Source organism: Bombina bombina, unplaced genomic scaffold (assembly GCF_027579735.1).
Source record: "Bombina bombina isolate aBomBom1 unplaced genomic scaffold, aBomBom1.pri scaffold_1271, whole genome shotgun sequence".
Lineage (NCBI taxonomy): Eukaryota > Metazoa > Chordata > Amphibia > Anura > Bombinatoridae > Bombina > Bombina bombina.
This window is the reverse complement of record NW_026512177.1, coordinates 20,230-45,584: the sequence shown is the minus strand read 5'-3', so window position 1 is coordinate 45,584 and position 25,355 is coordinate 20,230. Positions and strand designations below refer to the sequence as shown.

At 37.9% G+C, this 25,355-nt stretch overlaps 1 protein-coding gene across 1 annotated transcript; it reads right to left on the bottom strand.

Moving 5' to 3' along the window:
• Nucleotides 1-543: 543 nt before the first annotated feature.
• On the bottom strand, nt 544-20,002 carry LOC128644162 (5'-nucleotidase domain-containing protein 3-like; the record flags this gene model as incomplete). Its single annotated transcript, XM_053696869.1, has 2 exons — nt 19,783-20,002; nt 544-757 (listed from the first exon to the last, which is right to left on the bottom strand). Coding segments are annotated over exons 1-2 (398 nt in total), but the record flags the coding sequence as incomplete, so codon positions are not given.
• Between the last annotated feature and the right edge of the window lie 5,353 nt (nt 20,003-25,355).

Sequence of the window (25,355 nt, the reverse complement as noted above, 5' to 3'; positions counted from 1 at the left end):
GAAGTCTTCATCCAAGCCGGGCGAAGTGGTCCTCCAGATGGGCTGAAGTCTTCATCCAGACGGCATCTTCTATCTTTATCCATCCGGCGCGAAGCGGGTCCATCTTCAAGACATCCGAAGCGGAGCATCCTCTTCATCCGACGACTAAAGCTGAATGAAGGTACCTTAAAGTGACATCATCCAAGATGGCGTCCCTTAGATTCCAATCGGAATTAAGGTAGAAAAAAATCCTATTGGCTGATGCATTCTATTGGCTGATTGTTTTGTTTCTTGGAAAAAACAGATGTTCCTGTACTTACTAATTATTTGCGTCTGTGCCAATATAGATTTTGGAATTGCCTTTATGAGAAATTAATTGTTAATCATCGTTAACCATCAGTTAAGCCAAATCATGTATTTTCGGTTAGCTTTACCATAAATCATCTTTAACTTGTCATTTTCTCATGAAAAATAGGACATTTTATACATTAATATCACAGACAAAACAAAAAAAAACAGGATTTCAGAAACTATTAATTTTATCTTGAGATAAAACAAAAAAACAAAAAAAAAAAGTGTGAAAATAGTCTTACCCTGTGCTCATTAATTAAAAGATCTCTGGCAGTGTTGAAAATGAGTGTGTGAAGATCTTTCGAGTAGAATGCCAGTGTATAATCATAATCAAAGCCATAAATTCCAATGTCGTTAAGACTCATTTCATTGTTGGAAAAAATGGCATCTGGATTCAACATATTGCTTGAGATGGAAGATGTGATTTCTTGAAAGAGAAAAAAAAAAAAAAAGGTTTTAATTAGTATAAAGTGAAGGTATTTAAAGCATACATTAAGTTTCCAAAATTTCAAATGCTTGGAATGGAATTTCAAATAAATGGTCTACTTTACATATGATTGTAAACATCATGGTTGTTTTTTAGGCTTCTACATCCAAATTAAAAAGTTAATGTTCAAAATGTACTAATTCCATATCCTTGCAGCCATGCTATTAATTTAAACCATTAATACAAGACTTAACAAAATATAAGCTCTGCAATCCCAAAAAAATAGCAGTGAAAAAAACTTTATGTTGCAATATTTTTTATAGTATCAGATTAACTAACAACTAGATTATGAGTTTTCCATTATGACTCAAATAGCATCGTTATGGGCCATAATGCCTCATTTTCCCTAAAGCTGCTATTACAAGTTTCTGTAGCGCCACAAAAATCACCATCTACGCTCAAATCCATAACGCTCTCCCAGACCAGTAGTTATTGATATATCGTTACCCAAAACATTCACGAATCACTTCAAAAATATTATACAAAGTACACTTACACTCAAACACTCTACAATTTTTTTTTTATATATAATTTATTTTGAGAAAGAAAATATAACGGATAAAAGATACGAGATCTCGGGTGTTGCACAAAAAACAATTTTACATTGACTTACATAGACATACATGAACATACTCATTTAGCTACGTACAAATATCATCACACACATACAGAAATCAATACATACAAACAATATACAGCACATTGCGTACACAAAACATTTTAAATATAAAATTATCACGATTTCAGTACTTTTTCTCAGAATGGCATGACGTCACTCACTTAACGCTCAACAGCGGTGTTGGAAGTTTTTTCCATGCAATTTCTAGCCTCCATTGACTTTTATGGGGAACACATGCTCGTGCACGCGACCGGCCTCTTTCCGTAACGCAAGAGAGATTTTGATCTTTGAAAACTTGTAATGGCAGCATTATAATTGTGGCTGCCATTCATTCTTGCGTTTGTCCCGCAATGACAAATCGTAAAAAATCTTTTAGGAAATTACATCAACAATAAATCACAATCAATTCTACCATCACCAATACGAAATCTGTTTCAAGAATTAACACATTTAAAAACGGACATAAAAAATACTTTAAGATTTCATGATTCAGAAACAGTAGGCAATTTTAAACACTTGTCTCATTTACGTCTATTATAGCATTTCAGTTATTCTATTTCTATGCTTTGATGAACAGCATATCGAGATAGGCTCACCAGATGAATGATGGGCTGCATATACATAAAAGGTTGTTTAACATTGGATTCTCTCTCTATCATGAAAGATAAATTATGGCTTTAGTGTCCCTTTAACATCACGATTTACTCATAATATAACATTAAGAATTCAGTATAATTATAAGATATCCTTAGAAAATATTATAGTTGTCGCTTTTTTGGAAGGAACAATAAATGTGGCAGAGAATCACAATACATACATATATGTACATAACACGCATCACACAACAACAAAGCACAAATTTATCTTTTTAATCATCACACAATAAGAATGTTGCAAAATACAACAGAACGAATATTTGCAAACTAGACAGGCATGTTGCTAATATGAGGACATCATTCTAAGTTTCAACCATACAGATTCCAGCATTAGGGCTGTACCGCCCCTTTCATCAGTTTCTCATTCACTATTACATATACGTAGACGAGAGGTTGGAAGATCATTATTTTTGCGATTTCAATGGGACACGTAAAATATTGAAATCTCGCCAATCACTTATATATAATATTATAGATGTCAGCAGTTACTTTATCGTTTTGCAACAATATTGCAGCAACATTGATCGATCAGATTCTATGCCATGTCTGTGCACACATTATACACAAGTATGCACTTTCAATCATGTTAGCGTGGACGTGTGGTTTTTACTATAACATCACGTTTAATAAGTATTTGTTACGCATATGAACAAACATTTCGAAAATGCACTGTATATGTTACATTTTACACAAACACTTTCACATTTGGATTTATTGGGGAAAAACAAAATTTCAGCAAACTGCTCTGAAAGCATTTGCGCCGCTCACATACAATCAAGTGTATATAATCAGCAATTATTACGAACACGCTACCATTGGACATATTGCACTATAAATCCCCCAAACATGGCCAAAGCGTCCCTAGTGATCGACATTGTATCAAATCGCTTTTGTGTTTTTGCATACCTTGTTACTCCTTGTGCGTTTGCTCTACTGTTTGGCTTTGTGCTGCTTGGCTTTGCAAATATGTATAATCCGCAGTTAGATTGTGTAGGTGCGTGGGGAATGTCTGATTAGAGGTCCTCGTGCTCACAGGGTGAGGCCCACCTTGGAAAACATGAGCGACTTTGAGGTTTTTGACAAGTATAGGCTCAATCAACAGCGGCTCACGAGCCTTTATAAAGTACTTGAACCTTACCTGAAGCCACGCAAACGTATGCGGACTGCAATCCCTGGCATGACCAAGATGCTATGCTGCATACATGTCCTGGCCTCCGGAAGCTTTCAATCTGGAGAAGGGTACATGCATGGGTTGTCCCAGGGTACCTTCTCTGTGGTTATTGAAAGGTTTCTGAACGCCATGGTACGAGTTTGTAAGCTTTACATAGGATTCCCTCAAAATGAAGACGATTGGAGGCGACTCAAGAGTGAATTCTATGCAAAAGCTGGAATGCCCAATGTTTTGGGAGCAATAGATTGCACCCACATTGCGCTGCGTGCTCCAGCAGATGATCTCCCCTTCCGAAATCGCAAACATTTTCAGAGTCTGAAAGTGTAATTCGTTTGTGACGCACCGATGAGGATTAAGCAGGTGTGTGTGAATTTCAGTGGGGGGCAGTCATGATGCCCGTATCCTCAGGCAGTAGTCACTGTGGCGGCAGTTTGAGGACGGACAGTTTCCCCATGGGTGGCTGGTTGGTGAGTACTTTTGCACAGCATGGTTAAGTAGTTAGACAATTGCCAATGTAATGTTCGCAAACAGTTGTGTTTGTGTAATGTGCAGCTATAGGATGCCCTTTAGACATTTTCTGAAAGAGACAAATAAATGGTTAGTTTTAGCGAAAACCGCATATGTAGCAGGTCATAGCTTAAATTTGCAGATATAGGATGCGCTTTAACCATTTGAGGCCTATTTATCATATGTCTGTCGGACCTGATCCGACAGTGCGGATCAAGTCCGACAGACATCACTGAATGCGGAGGAGAGCAATACGCTCTCCGTATTCAGCATTGCACCAGCAGCTTTTGTGAGCTGCTGGTGCAACGCTGCCCCCTGCAGATTCACGGCCAATTGGCCACCAGCAGGGGGTTGTCAATCAACCCGATCGTACTTGATCGGGTTGAATTGTGGCGATTCCTGTCCGCCTCATCAGAGCAGGTGGAAAGGGTTATGGAGCAGCGGTCTTTAGCTTGATAGGCCCCTTTGTATGTAGCAGGTCATAGCTTAAATATGCAGATATAGGATGAAAGAGAAAAAAAAAGAAAAAGAGAAAGAGAAAAAAAAAGGAGAAAAAAAAAGAGAAAGAGAAAAAAAAAAGAGAAAGAGAAAAAAAAAAAAGAGAAAGAGAAAAAAAAAGAGAAAGAGAAAAAAAAAAAAGAGAAAGAGAAAAAAAAGAGAAAGAGAAAAAAAGAGGGATATCTTCCATTTCTCCCCGAGATGGCGTGTCACCTTCTGCACCACTCTCATGCTTGGGTGAAGGAGGAGCCTGTTTGTGCTGTGTTTCCTCCTCCCCGGCCTCAGATATTAGCACACAGTTTCAAATAAAGCTGTAAATGTTTTATATTTGAAAGTGTATTAATGAGGCTGCCTTCGTAATTCAATTGTAACCAAAAGCAATCAATACGATTTACGTATTTGCAAACCTGTCTTTCTGACATCTAGCTGGTCAATATGAATTTATTTTTGTGTGCGTCTTAAATATGTTTAAATGCACACCTAATCTGTAGGCTAAATACTAAATGTGATGGCTTTTCTTCAAATCCAACTTTCTCAAGGTAGTTCTGAATGCGTTTCCGTAATAATGTTGAAAAAAGCGTAATTGCGTTAGTCATAGCCCTAATTTCTTTTGCGTGTGAATGGGTTACGAGGTGGATGTAAAGAGATTATTAAATGAGCTTATCAGCAGATGAGAGGGGCAGGTTCCCAGTATCAATTCCTCCTTCGATCCCTACTATGGCCACCTCGGAGATGTTTGGACGCATGTCCTCCCAGCGGCTGTATACAAATGTCTGTTCAGGCCTGCCACCAGTCCCTGCATGGTATTCATTCTCCCTTGACATCTTCTTGAGTTCACTTCTGCAGTCCCGGTAGCGGTGCTGTATTGATTTGACATCCCTCCTGAACTCCCCCACTGCGTTGACGGCATCCGTGATCTCCAGCCACAACTTTTTCTTCTCTGAAGGGGTGGTCTTCGGTGCCTGCAGCCTCCTAGCCTTCTCCATATAGGCTGCTATAAGGACCTCTTTCTCCTCTGTGGTATACCTCTCCTCCCTCTGCCTGGGCTTCCCCTGTGATGTGAGCCTCTGTTGTCCGAACTGTAATGAGCCCTGTCTGCACTCCTGCCCTACACCACTGGGCCCAGCAACTTGTTCACCCACCCCTTCCTCTCCAGTTCCTCTCCCCCTCCCTGTCCTTCTCTCCTGCATAACCTGCTCCCTAACCTTCTCCATAACCCGCTGCGTAAAAAGCTCTAAGAGCTCCTCACTGATCTCCTGCCTCGGCTCTCCCCTAGCCCTCCTTCCCGCCATACTCGTTAAAAATCTGAAAGTGCCCAAATGAAAGGTGGTCAAAATAATGAACTAAAAGTAAAGTGCTCAAACTGAATGGTATTAAAAAAATAAAAAAAATAAATAGGGTAAGGGGTATTAACAGATATATATATATATATATATATATATATATATATATATATAATATAATATAATAAAAAAAAGGGGAGTGGCTAGGCAGCGGCCATGAAAGGTCGCAATATCTTGTTCCTGACGGGATCTGCTCAATCCGCAGATTAAAGCAGAGATTCTGCATTATACAGCACTAACAATCTCATCTTTGACTTGTTAAGGGTGAGCAGCATTGATTGATATTAAGCCTGCAGAGTTTATGATCGATAGGACCCAGATCTGGCCCGTTGAGTTCCTAGGCGGCGGCCTTACCACAGGATATCGACCCCCCCCCCCCAGTGAGCTGGGGTATAGCAGTCCACAGTTGACTGTCTACTTTTCTGATAAAAGGGAACCGTTTATCTGGATATATATAGTGCTCTTGGGTGTGCTTGGGAAACGGAGCCGCATAAGAACTATATTTAATAAGAGATAACAAACATGGAAAATGGAGGCCCTCAACAAATGGGAGCGTGACATGATGCAGCACATAAGCGACCACTACCGGAGTTTAGAAGTTGAGCTGTGCAGACTTTTTTTGGAGACCTGTACCCGTTGTAGCTCCCCCAAGTGAAAGCAGTGGAGAAACTATGCCACCCGGATTGGACCTCCCGAACATCAAACTCCTGACTGCCAAGGGAAATGGGGACCGAGCTGCAGTGAGTCGTTCACAGGTAATAACTACACGGAGCGTTTGCTCCCTTCATTCAGGCCGGAACACTGCAAAGAAATCCCCACAAGATTTAGAGAGACAGCGATGGGCCTGTTTTGCATACACATTTTTTTATACCCCTGGCCTGCTACCCTCTAATAAACTGCCCAAAACTATCACCAGAACATGGGAGGAAGCTGAGACACAGGGAGCAGCCCGCTTCAAATTTGCCCAATCTGACAATCACAGCCTATTACCTTCTAACCACCCCCTCATGACTGATCGGAGCAGAAAGAGTACTGAGCAGGAAGCACTTAACCTCCCAAAACAGAGGCTATTCTGCAACAAGCTGCTCAAAAGTAATTGTCGCATGGAGCGTTTGCTCCCTGTGTTCAGGACGCCGTAACGAAAAAAGCTCTCCGCATGATGACCGGCAGGGAATAGGTTAAGGAGGGCCGAAGCCCTGCAGATGAGACTCATTTCTGAGACTGTCAGGCTGGACATAACTAGGAGAGTCTCCCTAATAATATTGCAGGACGACACTGTCAGATCAGGTCTAGGTGATTGATAAAAACTAGACATATACAAGCCGATACTGTTATTCAATGATGACTGTTACATGTTTGGAATATTTTTCCCATTTAAATTTTTTGGTTTCAGCACATCAATTGAGCTTTGGGTGCAATGGGTTTAGAGTGTAAAATCTATGTCAATTATATGTGTACTTGGTTTTTGATAAGCTGTTCTTTTGCTATTTTGAAATTTCTTGATTGTCTCCCTAACACAAACTGGGTCTGTCCCATAGTCATATTATATTAAGGTGAGGAGGTTTGCCAGCTAGGCTAATATACCCCTATACACTTCTTTATTTAGCTAAATTACGCAGTGTTTGCCTGCTCATTCTCATAGTCATAACCCTAGACACATGTAGCATTCCCTTATTTACATAAATTAGGCTCTTGATTTACAAGTATGGTGGGTACTGATTTATGAGAGGTAACTTCACCTTATCTTATGCTGATGGTGGGCTATCTGCGGCCGGGGTGGCGCACCAGGAGTATATCCTAAACGCCTTTAAGATACCAACAATTATGGCTATGGTTCTGTAGATAGGAGGCATCATTCTATTGAAACCTCATATTTTTTCCTCTGGCAATGAAAATGTGTGATCATATTAGCAATTACTTTAATGCATTTTTGTTGAATTTTCCCTACTCACTGACATAGGATAGACGTGTCAGACTATATTCCCTATTCCTTTAATTTTAGTTATGAGGCCCTACTATACCTACCCCTCCCAACTATCTAACTTTGAAAAGTTCATAATGATGGTTTCCTCATCATTCTTATTAATATATCAATATTTCAACATAGCTCAACCTAAGGGTTTTGTATCAGCTTTCCAGTTCTTAAAATGATCCTGAACCCTATTAAAAAAAAAAAAAAGATTAAATGAGGGAATGTAAACAATAATTTGTTGTAAATCAAATAAATTCTAACTATGGGATTAAAGGGAATGGGGTATGGAGTGTGTGTGTGTGTAGTGCTAATGATATGCATATGAATGTATTGAATGTGTTTGCGTGTAAATGTGTTTATGTAATGTACCATAAAACAGCACTCGCACACTCACCCAGACAAACTCTCACTCTGTCACCGGCAGGCCCATTTATCAAGCTCCGTATGGAGCTTGAAGGGCCGTGTTTCTGGCGAGTCTTCAGACTCGCCAGAAACACAACTTATGAAGCAGCGGTCAAAAGACCGCTGCTCCATAACCCTGTCCGCCTGCTCTGAACAGGCGGACAGGAATCGCCAGACATCAACCCGATCGAATACGATCGGGTTGATTGACAGCTCCCTGCTGGCGGCCGATTGGCCGCGAGTCAGCAGGGGGCGGCGTTGCACCAGCAGCTCTTGTGAGCTGCTGGTGCAATGTTAAATGCGGAGAGCGTATTGCTCTCCGCATTTAGCGAGGTCTTGCGGACCTGATCCGCAGTGTCGGATCAGGTCCGCAAGACCTTTGATAAATGGGCCTGTAACTCTCACTAACTGTAACTCACTGTCTCCACCTCTGGTATCTCACTAACTCTCTCTAACTAAATCTCTCTGGAAAAAGCAATACAGTCAAGGAAGCCATGTTTCTAGCGTGCTATGTAAATGTAAATGGTTAATGATGTACCGGTATGCAAATTAAACGAGGTCCAGGTGTGCTTTAGTGAAGATTTGTATGTGTGCAATATGGAGTAGTTTTAATTTGTGCATGCTCATATGGAGTTTGTAAATGCACATATGTATTTGTGGAATGTGTATAATGCGATGATGTCATAGTGATCGTTTTGCATAACATTCTCCTAATTTAGTATCCCAAAATCTAAATGCTGATTTCTGTTCTGATTCTGTTCGTATAGTATTTTTTTTAATTGTTGTAAATGTTTATTTTTTAATAATGTTTTCTAATCGGCAACGCAAATGTTTTGTTTGTGAATCAGTGTCCAATTCTTTTTTCATGTTGTTCCGTGATGCAGATCGCAACGTATTTTCCGATTCCTCGTTTAGTGTAAATGTTATGTAGTATTAGTTGTAAAGGATTGTGAATGTTGAATGCGTATGTGCTATGTTGCGTGAGCGATTGTTGTTTGTACATTTGATCTGATTTGTGTTCGTGTCCATGATGTTGTATGCATAATATGACAGAGCAGTGTGTAGTTCTCACGATATCAATTGTTAGAAGAAAAAAAGTCTGTTCTTCAAATTAGCCATAGAATGAGAGCTGCTTAAATCCTATTGGCTGATTTGAATAGCCAATAGCATTTTAGGAGCCCTATTTCCTATTGGCCGATTAAAATTTCTCAGCCAATAGTAATGCAAGGGACGCCATCTTGAATTGCGTCCCTTGCATTGAAGATTCAGTGTACGGCGGCGAACATATGAAGAGGATGCTCCGCGCCGGATGTCTTCAGGATGTACCTGCTCTGCGCCTCCAATGGTCTTTTAAGGGCCATTGGTAGTTTATTGTAGGCTAGGTTTTTTATTTTGGGTGGGCATTTTTATTTTGATAGGGCTATTAGATTAGGTGTAATTCTTTTTTATTTTGGATCATTTAGATTTTTATTTTTTTGTAATTTAGTGTTTTTTGTTGTTGTAATTTTTGGTTTTAGTGTAAGGCAGGTTAGGTTTCATTTCACAGGTAAGTTTGTATTTATTTTAATTAGGTAGTTAGTAAATAGTTAACTATTTACCAACTAGTCTACCTAGTTAAAATACAAACTTACCTGTGAAATAAAACCTAACTATTAGTTATATTGTAGCTAGCTTAGGTTTTATTTCACATATATGTATTTAGTTAATAATTGTAAATTTAGTTTAGCGCTAGCTTAAATATGTTAAAGTTAGGGGGTGTTAGGGTTACGTAAGGGTTTAATATAGATTTTTGCGATGTGGGGGGCTGGCGGTTTAGGGGTTTATAGATTTATTTAGTGGTATTGATGTGGGAGGCCAGAGGTTTAGGGGTTAATAACTTTATTTAGTTGCGGCGATGTCGGGGAGCAGCGGAATAGGGGTTAATAACTTTAGTATAGTGGCGGCGATATCAAGAGCGGCAGATTAGGGGTTAGTTTTTTTTAGGTGACGGCGATATCGGGAGTCGCAGATCAGGGGTTAACATTATGTAGATGGCGGCGATGGCGGTGGTGGGCAGATTAGGGATGTTTAAACTTGGTTTTTATGTTAGGGTGTTGTTTAAACGTTAGTTTTCTTTCCCCATAGACATCAATGGGGCTGTGTTACGGAGCTTTTCATTCCACGATCGCAGGTGTTTTTTTTTCCTGACACCTTCTCCCCATTGATGTCTATGGGGGAAGAGTGCACAAGCACGTCAAACACAGCGCTCGTTTTGTGTGCGGTATGGAGCTCAACACAGCCATAACGCACGCACAAGCCGGGTTTTTCTAAAACTTCTAATGGCCGTGTTACAGGGGGTTAAATAACGAAACTTTTGTTGCGTTCTTTACTTTCCCTATAGCGCTCAAAACTCGTAATCTAGGTGAAAGCGATTTAACCTCTTGAGTATCTGAAACACAAAGTTCTTATTAAACCTTCGTCAAGCTTTTACAGGTGTGTCACTTACCCCCAATAAAGCTAGCTATTATCTACTCTGAACAAATAGGAATCCTTTAATTGAAACATCAATTTTTTTTATCCTGTACAACTATTTTCATTATATGATAACATTTACCTACAAATTTATCTTATTCAAAATGACTATTCTTTAAAATGTACTAAAACAGGACATTTACATTAAATATAGTTTGATTTTAAAAGATCTCAAATAACTCCCCCACAAGAAAACTCTCCCCAATTCCTTTATTATCCTTCTGAGAGGAGTCAGATGATGTTTCTGTACTTGTCAGATATGATGTACTGTAAGGTTTCTTCACCAACATAAAGCTAACACACTTATCCTTCAATCAATCAACACATCAGCCAAATGTCTGAGAAATATTAAATCCATTTCACGAAAGTTATTTATACTTTATAAAAATGTAAAGACATTTTGAAGAAGTGTTTCTTGGCGTATATATTAAATGTAACAATCAATATACGTTTACAAGAATTAGCTTTAAAGACCAATGCTCTTTATCTTTTGGAGAACATGTCCTCCAGGTTTCAAATTCACAGGACGAAAGGCTATAAAGAAGCCCCCCTATATAATATATCATAAGAGGCCTCATTTGTACAATTGCCTTTGTATCATAGCTGTCAACTGATGACTATAGTAACTATAAACCAGAAGCTTTATTTTGTAGCCAGGGCCTAGAGAACCTTGTGTGTCTGAGATAATTGCAGATATTTAAAAAAAGCTGAGAGTTGTCTGGGTGTAAAATAGATAGCAAATTGTAAAAATCTATTTTGTATAATTATGGTGCAAGTCTTTTTCTTTAGTTTTCTTACTTCTAATAATTTTTACTATAAGCGAGTTATAATATACATATGTTGTCACTCGTCTGTGAAATCAGTATTTCTGCATGTTTAAAATAAATGTAATATTTTTAGGAGTTTATAATTTATTTCTACTCATTCTCTGTATAATTCTACTACATTTAAAAGGGACATATTACTCTATGTAGAAAGGAAGATATTTTCCCTTAACATGTCTCACAATATTAATTGCTCTCTGTGAACTATCCTTCAGCTACAGGATGAAGCAGATTGGCTTTATTTATTTTTTCATCAGTGCTGATGTCACATTAGATTTTGCTGAAATTTTATCAGATTTCATAGTAAATTTCATTAAACCGAATAGTAAAATAACGGGATTGTTCCTGTACATGCCAGTTGCACTCTCCGTTGCAAGTCCCGGGACTAGCATCCTGATTGGCGGCTTAAAGTTCCTTTACAATGGGATGTAGCTATTGAGGAAATTGTGAGGTAGAATATCTTCCTTTTTTTACATAGGGATGATCAGGTGATATTTTGTAGTCAGCTTTTTCATGCCTATGCTGCATCACTTTTAAATTTAAGTGCTTCAACAATTGGGTATCATTCTAAAAAGTTTGGGAAATTCTGCAAAGCTATTTTCTTAGAAAGGCACTAGTCTATTGAAAAACCTGATACGAATTGTGTCGGTATGCAGAAAAAGTACTTAAAGGATTACTTTCTGTTATAATTTTTAAGCTAAACAACTAACATATTAAAGTTAATAAACATTAATTAAAACCTACTGACCTATATTTTCTCCAAAACGAAGTTTCATAACGTTCTAAAAGTTATCTTTTATTCGCCGATGATGTCACGTTATCCTGCCCACTATTTTCGGCACTGCGTGTTCAAAATACTTAAACCAATAACTTTGTGTTTAAAGCGCCATTTTGAAACCTAGGTATTGTAAACGGATTGGTACAGAGCAAAGGATACCCACGGAGTGGGTTTGGAAAACAATTACATTTGCAGACACGATTTCTGATATACGGTAGAGATATGTTAATGAAATGCTATTGATAAAAAGCGTATTTGGGGTAGTTAGTTAGTTAGTTAGTAACAGGCATAGAAAATATTTACTTACAGTGGCCCTTTAACTTTGCTTTATTATATAAAACTAGTCAATAAGCCTGCCCAGGGGGCAGTCTAATTATTTTTTTAAAACTACAGATGTAGAAACAACGTATTTTGTAGCTCTTTTATATAAAAATTTAAGCTACATGTGTAGCAATACTATAGTTTTAATGGACTACTATCTTAAATATATCAAAAATATTTTCTATATAATAAACTACAGATATAGACACACTCTAATTGGACAAACTACTGCCCTAAATAAATACAAAATTTCTTCTCTTTAAATTATATCTACTTTAAGTATATTTCTTTATATACAACATTTTTAGTAAAACAGGCATCACTTCTAGTTATTAATTTCCCTATAATGTAGACACTGACACAGAAAAAAAATAAGCATTAATAAAAATGTCAGGGTCTACATTATTTATACAGTCACTATGCATTGTGACTGAATAAATAATGTTTAGACTGAGCCGCCCCCCAAAAAATAAACCTAACATTTCTTAACCTATATTTACGCCTACCCCAAAAAATTGCAATTAAAACTAAAAATTAATAACCACTTAACCGTCAACCACCCACATCGCAATAAACTAATTACCCTATTAACCCCTAAACCGCAAAACCCCCACATCGCAATAAACCCAATTACCCTATTAACCCCTATACCGCAAAAATCCCCACATTGCAATACACCCAATTACCCTATTAACCCCTAAACCGCAAAATCCCTACATCGTAATAAACCTATTTAACTTATTAACCCTTTAAACCGCCAAAACCCACAACGCAAATAACTATTTACATAACCAAGTACACTAACCTAACACCCCCTAACCTAACAACCCATTAAATAAACTAATACATTCTAAAGTTCCAAAAAAAAAAAAAAAAAAAAATAAGTTTACAAAAAATGAAAAAGGCTAACATTACAGAAATAAAAAAATCAAAATTACCAAATTTAACAAAATTAAACCTAAATCCTATGAAAATAAAAAAGATCCCCCAAAAAATAAAAACACCCCCTACTCTAAGAATAAACTACCAGTAGCCCTTAAAAGGGCTTTTTGCAGGGCATTGCCCCAAGATAATCAGCTCTTTTAAAAAAAAAAAAATATACAAAGTCTCACCTAACATTAAACCCCCCACCCCCCAAAATAAAAGAACCGAACACTAAAAAACCTAAACTACCCATTGCCCTAAAAAGGAAATTTGTTTGGGCACTGCCCTTAAAAGGGCATTTAGCTCTTTTACTGCCCATCCCTAATCTAAATAAAAAACCCCCTCCCCAAAAAAACCTTTAAAAATACTAAATCTAACCCCCAGGTTGGTACTCACGGTTCCTGAAGTCCGTTGGAGAAGGTCCTGTTCCAGGCGGTGAAGTCTTCTTCCAAGCGCAAACTCTTCTTCTTCCAAGAACATCCCACGCGGATCGGTGCTGAAGACTGAAGACCGCAGAGCAGAAGACCGGTGACCCTGGAGCGTGGAGGATCCTCTTCATACGATCTCCGCCGTACACTGAATAGTGAATTCAAGGTACGCGATTAAAGATTTCCTATTGGCTGATTTGATTCTTCCAATTCAAATCATCCAATAGGATGAGAGCTACTCAAATCAGCCAATAGGATGACAGCAAGTGAAATTTTATTGGCTATTCAAATCATTAGTTTAGGTTATTTTGGTTTATTTAATGGGGTGTTAGGTTAGGGTACTTAGTTATTTAGATAGTTATTTGCGTTTTGGTTTTTGTCGGTTTAAAGGGTTAATAAGTTAATTATGTTTATTGCGATGTGGGAGTTTTAGTTGTTGATTTTGTAATGCTCTGTTTGCCTTCGCTGCATCCCAGTGGATTCCGAAAATGGCAGGGTTCTGAAAGGTTTATTGCGATGTGGGGGTTTTAAATACTTTAATGTGGGCGATTAGTTGTTGCTTTAGTAATTTAGTAGCTTTAGTAATGCTCCGTTTGCCTTCGCTGCATCCCGGTGGATTCCGAAAATGGCAGGGTGGTTTTGTCCTCGCTCTGCCAACATTCCATCGCGGATGAGTGCGCAACTGCCGACGGACATTACAAACGCAATTATAGTATAGATGGTAAAATGCAATCAGTGCAAAAGTATACAGTATATGATAGATTTATACAGCCTTTTATTAGTGTAAGTGGTAGGGCATCTAATGAGTAGGTCTACTACTGGATAGATAGAAATTTTATGTCAAAAGATTTGCCATCATGCAAGATATGCTATGTGGATTTCTGTTAATTTGATACAGCACTGGCTAAAAGCTATTATGAGAGTAGTAAGACTTTTAGGTTTGTGTGTGTATGTATGTATGTATGTATGTATGTATGTATGTATGTATATATATATTTTTTTTTTTATTTCACAGCTTTTGCTTAGATTGAAAATAATAAGTAAGAATTTCTAACATTTTACAGTAGCTATTTTTAACACAAACGGTAACGTATTAACAAAAAGGAATTCTAGAAGGAAAAAAAAAAAAAACCCACACACAACACCTTTCAGTAGATTTCTGTAACATTGTTAGATATTCAAATGAGTATGATATGAAATATTTTGGCAGGTCTGCAAAAGTTAATATAAGAAAATTATAATAATTTTTAAAAGAATATGATTTTTACAAGAACTTTATTCAAGAGTCCAATTTGCTATATGTTACTTATGTCATAGGAGAAAATATGCTATACTATAAAAAATGAAAATTTAAAGAGGCAAAACAGTGGCTACGTTATCCATTTCATAGTGAAAATAAGGAAGCATTTTACTTTAAATAAACATAGTTACCTAGGTTTTAACAAATCTTTATAGGCCCTGCCAATTACTCCTTAATAAAAAAAAAAGTTGTGCTGAGTTGGAAAACAAATTCTGCAACATGCAGTGCCAATGATAAAAATGTGGTACTTCATATCTCATCCCTGTTCTTGGAAATATATATAATTTTAGTCTGTTCTGTAGGAGAAAAAAACCATTTTGCACTAGGTTTGTGAATTGTTATATTTTATAAGGATTATAGAGTACCATTTTAAGATTAAGAAGAAAGATGCATATCAAAAGCAGGAATATACCATATTTAAATGAAGATATACGGGCTCATGCAACACAGCTGAACAAGAACTTCTGAAATGCAAAATGTAACAAAAATTAGCAAACTCCCAAAAGAAAGCCACAAACCATGTTTAGCAGCATAACCAGTAATTAGCTAAGTTCTGCAACACTGAAATTTATACATGTGAACCAAACTGGAAATAAGTATTATGTGTACTAATATGAATATGTTTATTAATAGAGTGGCCAAATAAATAGTATACTGGCAGTCTAACATAGAAATTACTACCTGCTCCCTATTTCTTATGTGTTATCAATCCTTGAATTGTAATTATATACCACTTCTGTTGCACTTAGAAAAAAATAAAGATCTTATTACCTTACCCACCCAATCTACATTCAATAAGACCCACTGATGAGAACAGCCTATCAGAAGCTTCATCAGTAAAAGAGGACTGTTCTTTCGGTTACATGTAGGTTAGCCTGTCAGCTTGCTGCCATAGGAGACTGCATGAACTAGTGTATCTGTGCAGCTAGCGCCTAACTTTCTCCAGCAATGAGAACCCTTGTATGTGTAGTTGGGACTTAAACACATAGGGTCAGGTTACAAGTGGAGTGCTATTTAACACTCCTATTGGAGAATTAAAGGGACACTAAACCCAAAACATTTCTTTCATGATTCAGACAGAGAATACAATTTTAAACAACATTCCAATTTACTTCTATTATCTAATTTGCTTCATTATTTATTTAGATAGCCTTTATTAAAGAAATACCAATGCACATGGGTTAGCCAATCACATGAGGCATCTATGTGCAGCCACCAATCAGCAACTACTGTGCATATCTAGATATGCTTTTCAGGACATAATATCAAGAGAATGAAGCAAATTAGATAAGAGAAGTAAATTAGAAAGTTGTTTTAAAGGGACACTCAATGAAAATTAAACTTTCATTATTCAGATAGAGCAGCCATTTTAAACAACTTTCCAATTTACTTCCATTAACTAAATGTGCACAGTCTTTTTATATTCAAACTTATTGAGTCACCAGCTCCTACTGAGCATGTGCAAGAATAAGTGTGTATGCATTTGTGAATGGCTGATGGCTGTCACATGGTACGTGTATGCATTTGTGATTGGCTGATGGCTGTCACATGGTACAGGGGGAGTGGAAAAAAGACAACTTTTAAAATTGTCAAAAAAAAATAATCTACTACTCATTTGAAGTTCAGACAAAGTGCTATTGCATTGTCTCGTTATCTTGCATTTGTTGATTATGCAAATGAACTGTGTTGACTGGTCCTTTAAATGGTATTCTCTATCCGAATCATGAAAGAAAAAAAAATAGGGTTTAATGTCCCTTTAACTCCACTAGAAGTAAGCTAAAATTTGCGCGCGTATGAGTTGAAAGTAAACTATTTTCCCTCACGCGCACAAACATCTGCGATAAACCCATTATCGCTAACGCGTAACTGTTAGAGCTCCACTCATAATCTGGCCCATAGTATGTGCTGAGATTGAAGATAATTAGGTCACATGTGGACAGGTTTGCCCTCATTCCAATCTATCATAATTCCTGTGAGAAACAGGTAACGTTTTGCTTCTTTATTAACCATTAGATGAACTGCTGTTTAAATTAGTAATTGGTCTTATCACTATAGTGTGCGAGATATATCTATCTCTATCAAGAACATCTGCTGTACTAAAACTATAAGGAACAGGAATGTTGCTGCTTTTTCAATGTCTATGTTTTAATTGTTGGCAGGCGTTTTCAGAGACCAAAATATATGTGGCCACTGTAAATGTAACATGATAGCCAATCAAAAGGGACATGAAACCCAAATTAGTTTTTTCGTGATTCAAATAAATTATTCATTTTTAAACAACTTTCCAATTTACTTATGTTGTCAATTTTGCGTCATTCTCTTGGTATCTTTTATTAAAGAAGCAGCAATGCACTCCTGGGAGCTTGCTGAACGCATTTGTAAGCCAATGAAAATGGGCATACAAGTTCAGCCACCAATCAACAGCTAGCTTCAAGCTCCTGAGCCTATCTAGATATGCTTTTCAGCAAAGGCTACCAAGAGAATGGAGCAAATTAGAGAATAAAAGTTAATTGGAAAGTTGTATGCTCTATCTGAAACATTCGATAATTTGACATGAACAATAAGATAAACGGGCAGAGAAAATTAAGCAATAGTTGAAAGGATAGGTAGGGTCAAGAAATTATTTTTCCTGAAGTAATAAATATATTAAGTCAGGAAAAGTTAGAGATAAAGGAGACATTAAAATATGTAAGTTAAATTGGACAGGGGGCTGGATATTGCATTATTTTTTTCCTCATTAGTTCTTTATAACAGAGATGCTGAAGTGTTTTAACTTCTAGAATATTTCTCATAATACATCTCACAGAAAATGAAAACCTGGGTGCGACAAATAGTGTTATTAAATGGAGACAGGAGTTTAAACTGCAAGTAAAATTACCATAATTGCTGATAAGAAAAATAATAGTGTTTACTTTTTTTTTTTTTTTTATCAAATAACCATCTACGGATGGGAAGCTCCGCAAGATGACTAAAACCTCCAACATACTAATACCAAAAATAAAAAATAAAATTCAGGAATCAAAGAAAAGTACATAATGTATCAAATATGAGTCAAAAATCACATACCTTTATAACAAAACAGAGGAATGTATTATTGGACTTGCGGTTTTATTTAAAAATATATTCATAAAAATAACCTTGAATTAATTTTATAACATATCTGCTTATCGCCCTATTGGAATAGGTTTCTTTCTTTGCAATGCGTCTGTTCTCTACTACATATATCCATTTTAATTTAACATAGGTTTTATGGACTTGTATCCATAATCCAGGAACCACACATTGGTGTATATGTAATTCTAACATAATTTACTATGCATTTTTAGTCATAAGAACTTCAGTGACTTTCATCATTACTAAGAAGTGTGTGCCTTTTAACCATGTTTAAAGGGACATAAAGGTGTAAAAAGAAAAATGTTCTAATGTGTTCTGTGCAGGCAATAGTGCAATATTAAAGTGATTGAACTATGGGTAAAGGTGAAGTTTAGCATACCAAATTATGTAACAATGTTACATTGTATTTCAGCATGTTATATATTTTATTTAAAAATTTAATCGTACACTTTACCATGGGAATTACTTCAGAAAGGTAAGGGGAGGGGGCAGAGACCATGGATGGGTTCCCAGGAGCGGCTGCGGGCAGGTATTGGAACAGATTGTTCTGTTCCAATATCGTTCTTGGGCACCGCTAGAGCCACTTGGAACGTATCTATGGTCCGTCTGTACCCCTCACACAAACCGATCTGTCCCAATATCATTCCCGGGCGCCGCAACCGCCACTGGGAACCTATCCATGGTGTCGTCGTCCCCACAGCGGCATTCCCTTCTCCTTCCCTCCACGTGTGGTACCTTCCAGCCATGCGCTGGAATTTGGGACGCTAAACTCCACCTTTACCGAACTATGTGTTTAAATGAGGGTTAAAAACAGTTAAAGCCAGCTGGGAGCAAGCTAAACACATCTGTCGAGCTAATGACAAAGAGGCTTTTGTGTGTAGCCACCAGTACCCAGTTAGCTCCTAGTAGTGAAGTGCAGTTCCTCAGCCTACCTAGGTATGCTTTTCAACAAAGGATAACAAGAATACAAACTAAATTTGATAAGAGGTTTAACTGTACCTTTTTAAAATAAATCGAATAAATATGCATCTCTCTAAATACATTTTGAGGGTAAGAGTTTATTCTTTAAGCAATGATACCATAGGAATTTTAGGATCCCTTGCTCCATCTAAAATATTCTGACACCCTTGGGTGTCTCGTCACCCTGAGAATTACCCACCTCTCATCCTGTCACCGCCTCAGGGAGTATGTAGAAAGCCCATGCCGGGCCTCATTCTCTAGCAGAGAGGTGACATAATTAGGGACACGCTACTCCAGTGCAGTTATTTACGTGCTTGTCAGATTCAGTGACCCAGTACTGTGCCAGCCACACGCTGTACGACCAAGCAGAATGACTGCGAGAGAAGTGACAATGCACCGAGTGACACGGTCTGTTCACACCATCATTACAGGGTATAGTAATGAAAGAAATGCATACTGAGGTGCCACCAGACCATGACACAAGCATAAGAAGGGGGGGACACGGCCAATAAAAGCACAATCAGAAATGGACACAAAAACTAATAAAGTTACAGAAACAAAAGCAAGAGCGCAGTAGCCTGTGCGCAAGTGACCATATTTGAGCCCCTTCTTCCTCTGGCAGTGCCAGCCCACTCACCATTGATGCTCTTCTTCGCCTCACTGTACTGCGTATTCAGATACCCCTTCATGTCCCCAGACTTCGGCCCCCCAGAGTAAGCAGCCAAGCGTTGCCAGCCATGTGGTGGCCTCTTACCCCCTGTCAACTCCTTGCCCACCGCCAGGGCAAGCCGGCAGCAGTTGCGAGTGAAGGGCACAGACATGATGTGCAGTGCGTGTGTGCAGCGAGCTTGGCTTTATATAGGCGGTGCGGCCTGGAGTCACTTCCTAGTGACATCACAGGGAGGGGTGGCTGCCTCTACAGGCAAGGGGATCCCTCTGTGGGCTGGGCTCTTGGGAGGCAGGCTAGGTGACAAAGGGGATGGTACTGGTAGAGTTGCTATGTAGTGTAAAGCACGATACAAATTATTAATAGGTTTATTTTGATGTTGCCACAATTCATTTTTGCTTTTTAAATTGTTTGATTTTCACTACCCTCAGTTTTGGAGTATTAAACAGGCATCAATCATCATGATTTACTGTATTCAAATCAGATCTGCCTGTGTGACATAGTACAGAAAATCGCACTGTAAAATAAATAAAAATAAAAAAATATATATTTGCACATCTCTAGCACGTTTGCAATATCATAACTTGTTTTGTTATTTATAAATATTTTACAACTGTATTCAAGAGGCCAATTTGCTAAATGCTGGTTGTATCCTAGCAGGAAATATGCTATAAAAAAATGAAAATAATTTAGAAGCATAAAAGTTGCTACCTTATACAATTCATAGTGAAAATAGTAGGCATTTTACTTTAAATGAACATAGTTACCTTACAAAAAAATGGAAAGCACTCTGCTGTCTCCATTGTTTTCCACTGCACTTAGACTGTGTACTCTTGTGCATTACTCAAGGACACACTTTGGATTGTTTGAGAGCTACTACATAATGCACAGAACTGTTTGTTAGAATTATTGAAAACACTGAAGGGAGCAACAGATTGTTCATTTTGTTTTGTTTGGGGGGTTTTAAGTGCTCATTTAAATAAAATTGGTCAACTTTTCAATATGAAATAGCTTCTGCAGGAATGTAGTTTTTCACCTGCTCATCACAAAAGGATACATACTTAGCTCAAGGAGCAGGCATTCATCATGATAGAGATAGCACATGCAATTTAAAATAACTTATATTATTAATTTTGCATAGTGTAAATATATTTGCTTAGTTCTCTTGGTGTATTTTGTTAAAGAGTAATCCTAGGTGAGCTCAGGAGTGTGCATGTGACTTTAGCCATCTAGCCATACTATTTGCAACAAAGTTGATAGCAATGTAGTACATAGTTACAAACTCTGCTGTGGTAGAGTGCCTGATATATTATTTTGCAACAGTGTTCGTAACTATGTATAAATTTGCTATAAACACTGCTGGCAGATGGCATGTGCACGCTCCTAAGCTCACCTAGGATTACTCTTTAACAAAAGTATTGATCTCACAATGTATGTGGCTTTACTTCTGCTTTCTTAAGTGCCACAAACCTGCTAAATGCTCAGGCTGAGAAACATGTACAGGAAAATGTTTACTGTTTAAAAATATAGATAATCACTTTATTACCGATTCCCCAGTTTTGCATTACCAACACAGTTATATTAATATACTTTTTACCTTTGTGATTACCTTGTATCAATGCCTCTGCAGACTGCCCCCTTATTTCAGTTCTTTTGGCAGACTTGCATTCTAGCCAATCAGGGCTGACTCATAAATAACTTCTCTGGCATGAGCACAATGTTTATCTATATGGCACACATGACCTAGCAATATCAAGCTGTGAAAAACTGTCAAAATGCACTGAGATAAGAGGTGGCCTTCAAGGGCTTATAAATTAGCATATAAGCCTACCTAGGTTCAGCTTTCAACAACGAATACCAAAGAACAAAGCACATTTGATAAGTAAATTGGAAAGTTGTTTAAAATCTCATGCCCTATCTGAATCATGAAAGTTTAATTTTGTCTTGTCTGTCCCTTTAATCCCAGAGAGAACAGGAACAATCCAGCTGCAGAGCAGAGGGGAATATTCTTCGTTAACTTGTGCTGTCAGCTACTGAGCTACATAAGGAGATGGAAAGACAATCTCTCCCAGAGTCACTAAAACTAGAACAGGCTCTTGAGTCACGCCTAGATCTGATGCAGCTTATTCCATAACACTCATCTCTCCATTCTGAGTACAAAAAGTGCAACTGAAATACATAAATTGAAAAGACTGGATACCAGAAAAATACAAGGGACACTTTTCAGCCTCCAGTCTTTATGGATAATGGATATTAAAAAGTCAAAGTACATATTATTTATTGCTAGTCAAGCTACACAAGTATTAAATTGACATTTTTATAAAAAAAAAATGCCCAAATCAATTATTTGACTTTGACTTGTGAATTAATTACACAGTAACGCCTTTCTTAACTTATGGAGCACACCACTGCATACCGCATTTACTTGATCATGCTACATAGAGATTATGGTTGTCCATGGGGGCAAGAGGGGTCAAATATGGAAGGTCACTTGACCTAATAGATAGCATGTGGTTGCTGTAAAACTTGCAATTCTACAACTCATATACAATGGTTTAGAGTGATAAAAGGGTGAAGGAGCAGAAATTATGTCTCTTTATAACAAAAATTAAATGTTATAACCATGAGAGCACTACTATTATAGAAAAGATCCTCCTCCTCCTCCTATATATATACAGTGGGGCAAAAAAGTATTTAGTCAGCCACCAATTGTGCAAGTTCTCCCACTTAAGAAGATGAGAGAGGCCTGTAATTTTCATCATAGGTATACCTCAACTATGAGAGACAAAATGTGGAAACAAATCCAGACAATCACATTGTCTGATTTGGAAATAATTTATTTGCAAATTATGGTGGGAAATAAGTATTTGGTCAATATCAAAAGTTCATCTCAATACTTTGTTATATATCCTTTGTTGGCAATGACAGAGGTCAAACATTTTCTGTAAGTCTTCACAAGGTTGTCACACACTGTTGCTGGTATGTTGGCCCATTCCTGCATGCAGATCTCCTCTAGAGCAGTGATGTTTGGGGGCTGTCGCTGGGCAACACAGACTTTCAACTCCCTCCAAAGGTTTTCTATGGGGTTGAGAGCTGGAGACTGGCTAGGCCACTCCAGGACCTTGAAATGCTTCTTACGATGCCACTCCTTCGTTGCCCGGGCGGTGTGTTTGGGATCATTGTCATGCTGAAAGACCCAGCCACGTTTCATCTTCATTGTCCTTGCTGATGGAAGGAGGTTTGCACTCAAAATCTCACGATACATGGCCCCATTCATTCTTTCATTTACACGGATCAGTCGTCCTGTTCTCTTTGGAGAGAAATAGCCCCAAAGCATGATGTTGCCACCCCCATGCTTCACAGTAGATATGGTGTTCTTTGGTTGCAACTCAGCATTCTCTCTCCTCCAAACACGACGAGTTGTGTTTCTACCAAACAGTTCTACTTTGGTTTCATCTGACCATATGATATCCGCTTCTGGATCATCCAAATGCTCTCTAGCATACTTCAGACGGGCCCAGACATGTACTGGCTTAAGCAGGGGGACACGTCTGGCACTGCAGGATCTCAGTCCCTGGCGGCATAGTGTATTATTGATGGTAGCCTTTGTTACGTTGGTCCTAGCTCTCTGCAGGTCATTCACTAGGTCTCCCCGTGTGGTTCTGGGATGTTTGCTCACTGTTCTTGTGATCATTTTGACTCTACGGGGTGAGATCTTGCTTTGAGCCTCAGATCGAGGGAGATCATCAGTGGTCTTGTATGTCTTCCATTTTCTAATTATTGCTCCCACAGTTGATTTCTTCACACCAAGCTGCTTGCCTATTGCAGATTCAGTCTTCCCAGCCTGGAGCAGGTCTACAATTTTGTTTGTGGTGTCCTTCGACTGCTCTTTGGTCTTCACCATAGTGGAGTTTGGAGTGTGACTGTTTGAGGTTGTGGACAGGTGTCTTTTATACTGATAACAAGTTCAAATAGGTGCCATTAATACAGGTAATGAGTGGAGGACAGAGGAGCCTCTTAAAGAAGTAGATACAGGTCTGTGAGAGCCAGAAATCTTGCTTGTTTGTAGGTGACTAAATACTTATTTTCCACCATAATATGCAAATAAATTCTTTCCAAATCAAACAATTTTGTCTCTCATAGTTGAGGTATACCTATGATGAAAATTACAGGCCTCTCTCATCTTCTTAAGTGGGAGAACTTGCACAATTGGTGGCTGACTAAATACTTTTTTGCCCCACTGTAATTCCAAGTAATAGATCCGCACTCGCTGGACTTTAAAAAAACAATAGTTTATTGTGTACAGTGAGTCGGGGAGCCAACTTTCCCCTTCATCATATACAGTTGGGCCCATACGTTAACATACCCTGGCAGACTTTATGATTTCTTTGCCTTTTTTCAGAGACTATGAATGATAACACAAAAACTTTTCTTTCACTCATGGTTAGTGTTTGACTGAAGCCATTTATTATCAATTAACTGTGTTTACTCTTTTTAAATCATAATGACAACAGAAACTACCCAAATGACCCTTATCAAAAGTTTACATACCCCAGTTCTTAACACCTTGTATTGCCCCCTTTAACATCAATGACAGCTTGAAGTCCTTTGTGGTATTTGTGGATGAGGCTCTTTATCTTCTCAGATGGTAAAGCTGCTCATTCTTCCTGGCCAAAAAGCCTCCAGTTCCTGTAAATTCTTGGGCTGTCTTGCATGAACTGCACGTTTGAAATCTCCACAGAGTGGCTCAATGATATTGAGGTCAGGAGACTGAGATGGTCACTCCAGAACCTTCACTTTATTCTGCTGTAGCCAATTACAGGTCGACTTGGCCTTGTGTTTAGGATCATTGTCATGTTGGAATGTCCAAGTACGTCCCATGCTCAGCTTCCGGGCTGATGAATGCAAATTTTCCATCAATTCTGACTAAATTTCCTGTGCCTTTGTAGCTCCCACATCCCCAGAACATCAGCGATCCACCTCCGTGTTTCACAGTAGGAATAGTGTACCTTTCGTCATAGGCCTTGATGACTCCTCTTCAAATGTAGCGTTTATGGTTGTGGCCAAAAAGCTCAATTTTATTATCAGGCCAAAATCACCAGGGTATGTAAACTTTTGATCAGGGTCATTTGGGTAGTTTCTGCTGTCATTATGACTTAAAAAGAGTAAACACAGTTGATTGCTAATAAATGGCTTCAGCAAAAGACTAACCATGAGTGAAAGAAAAGTTTTTGTGTTATCATTCATATTCTCTAAAAAATGGCCAAGAAATCATAAATTCTGCCAGGGTATGTAAACTTATGAGCACAACTGTATATATCTATATATATATATATATATATATATATATATATATATATATATATATATATATATATATATATATATATACACTGTACACACACACAAATATAATATAGGGAGATAAACTACTAAATAATAAAAATCAGAACAATTTTAATTACTACCTTGTAGTATGTTAGACCGCACAATAGGTAGTGGTGCAGACCCTCAAGATAATTATTAAAACAAGCCAAAAAAGA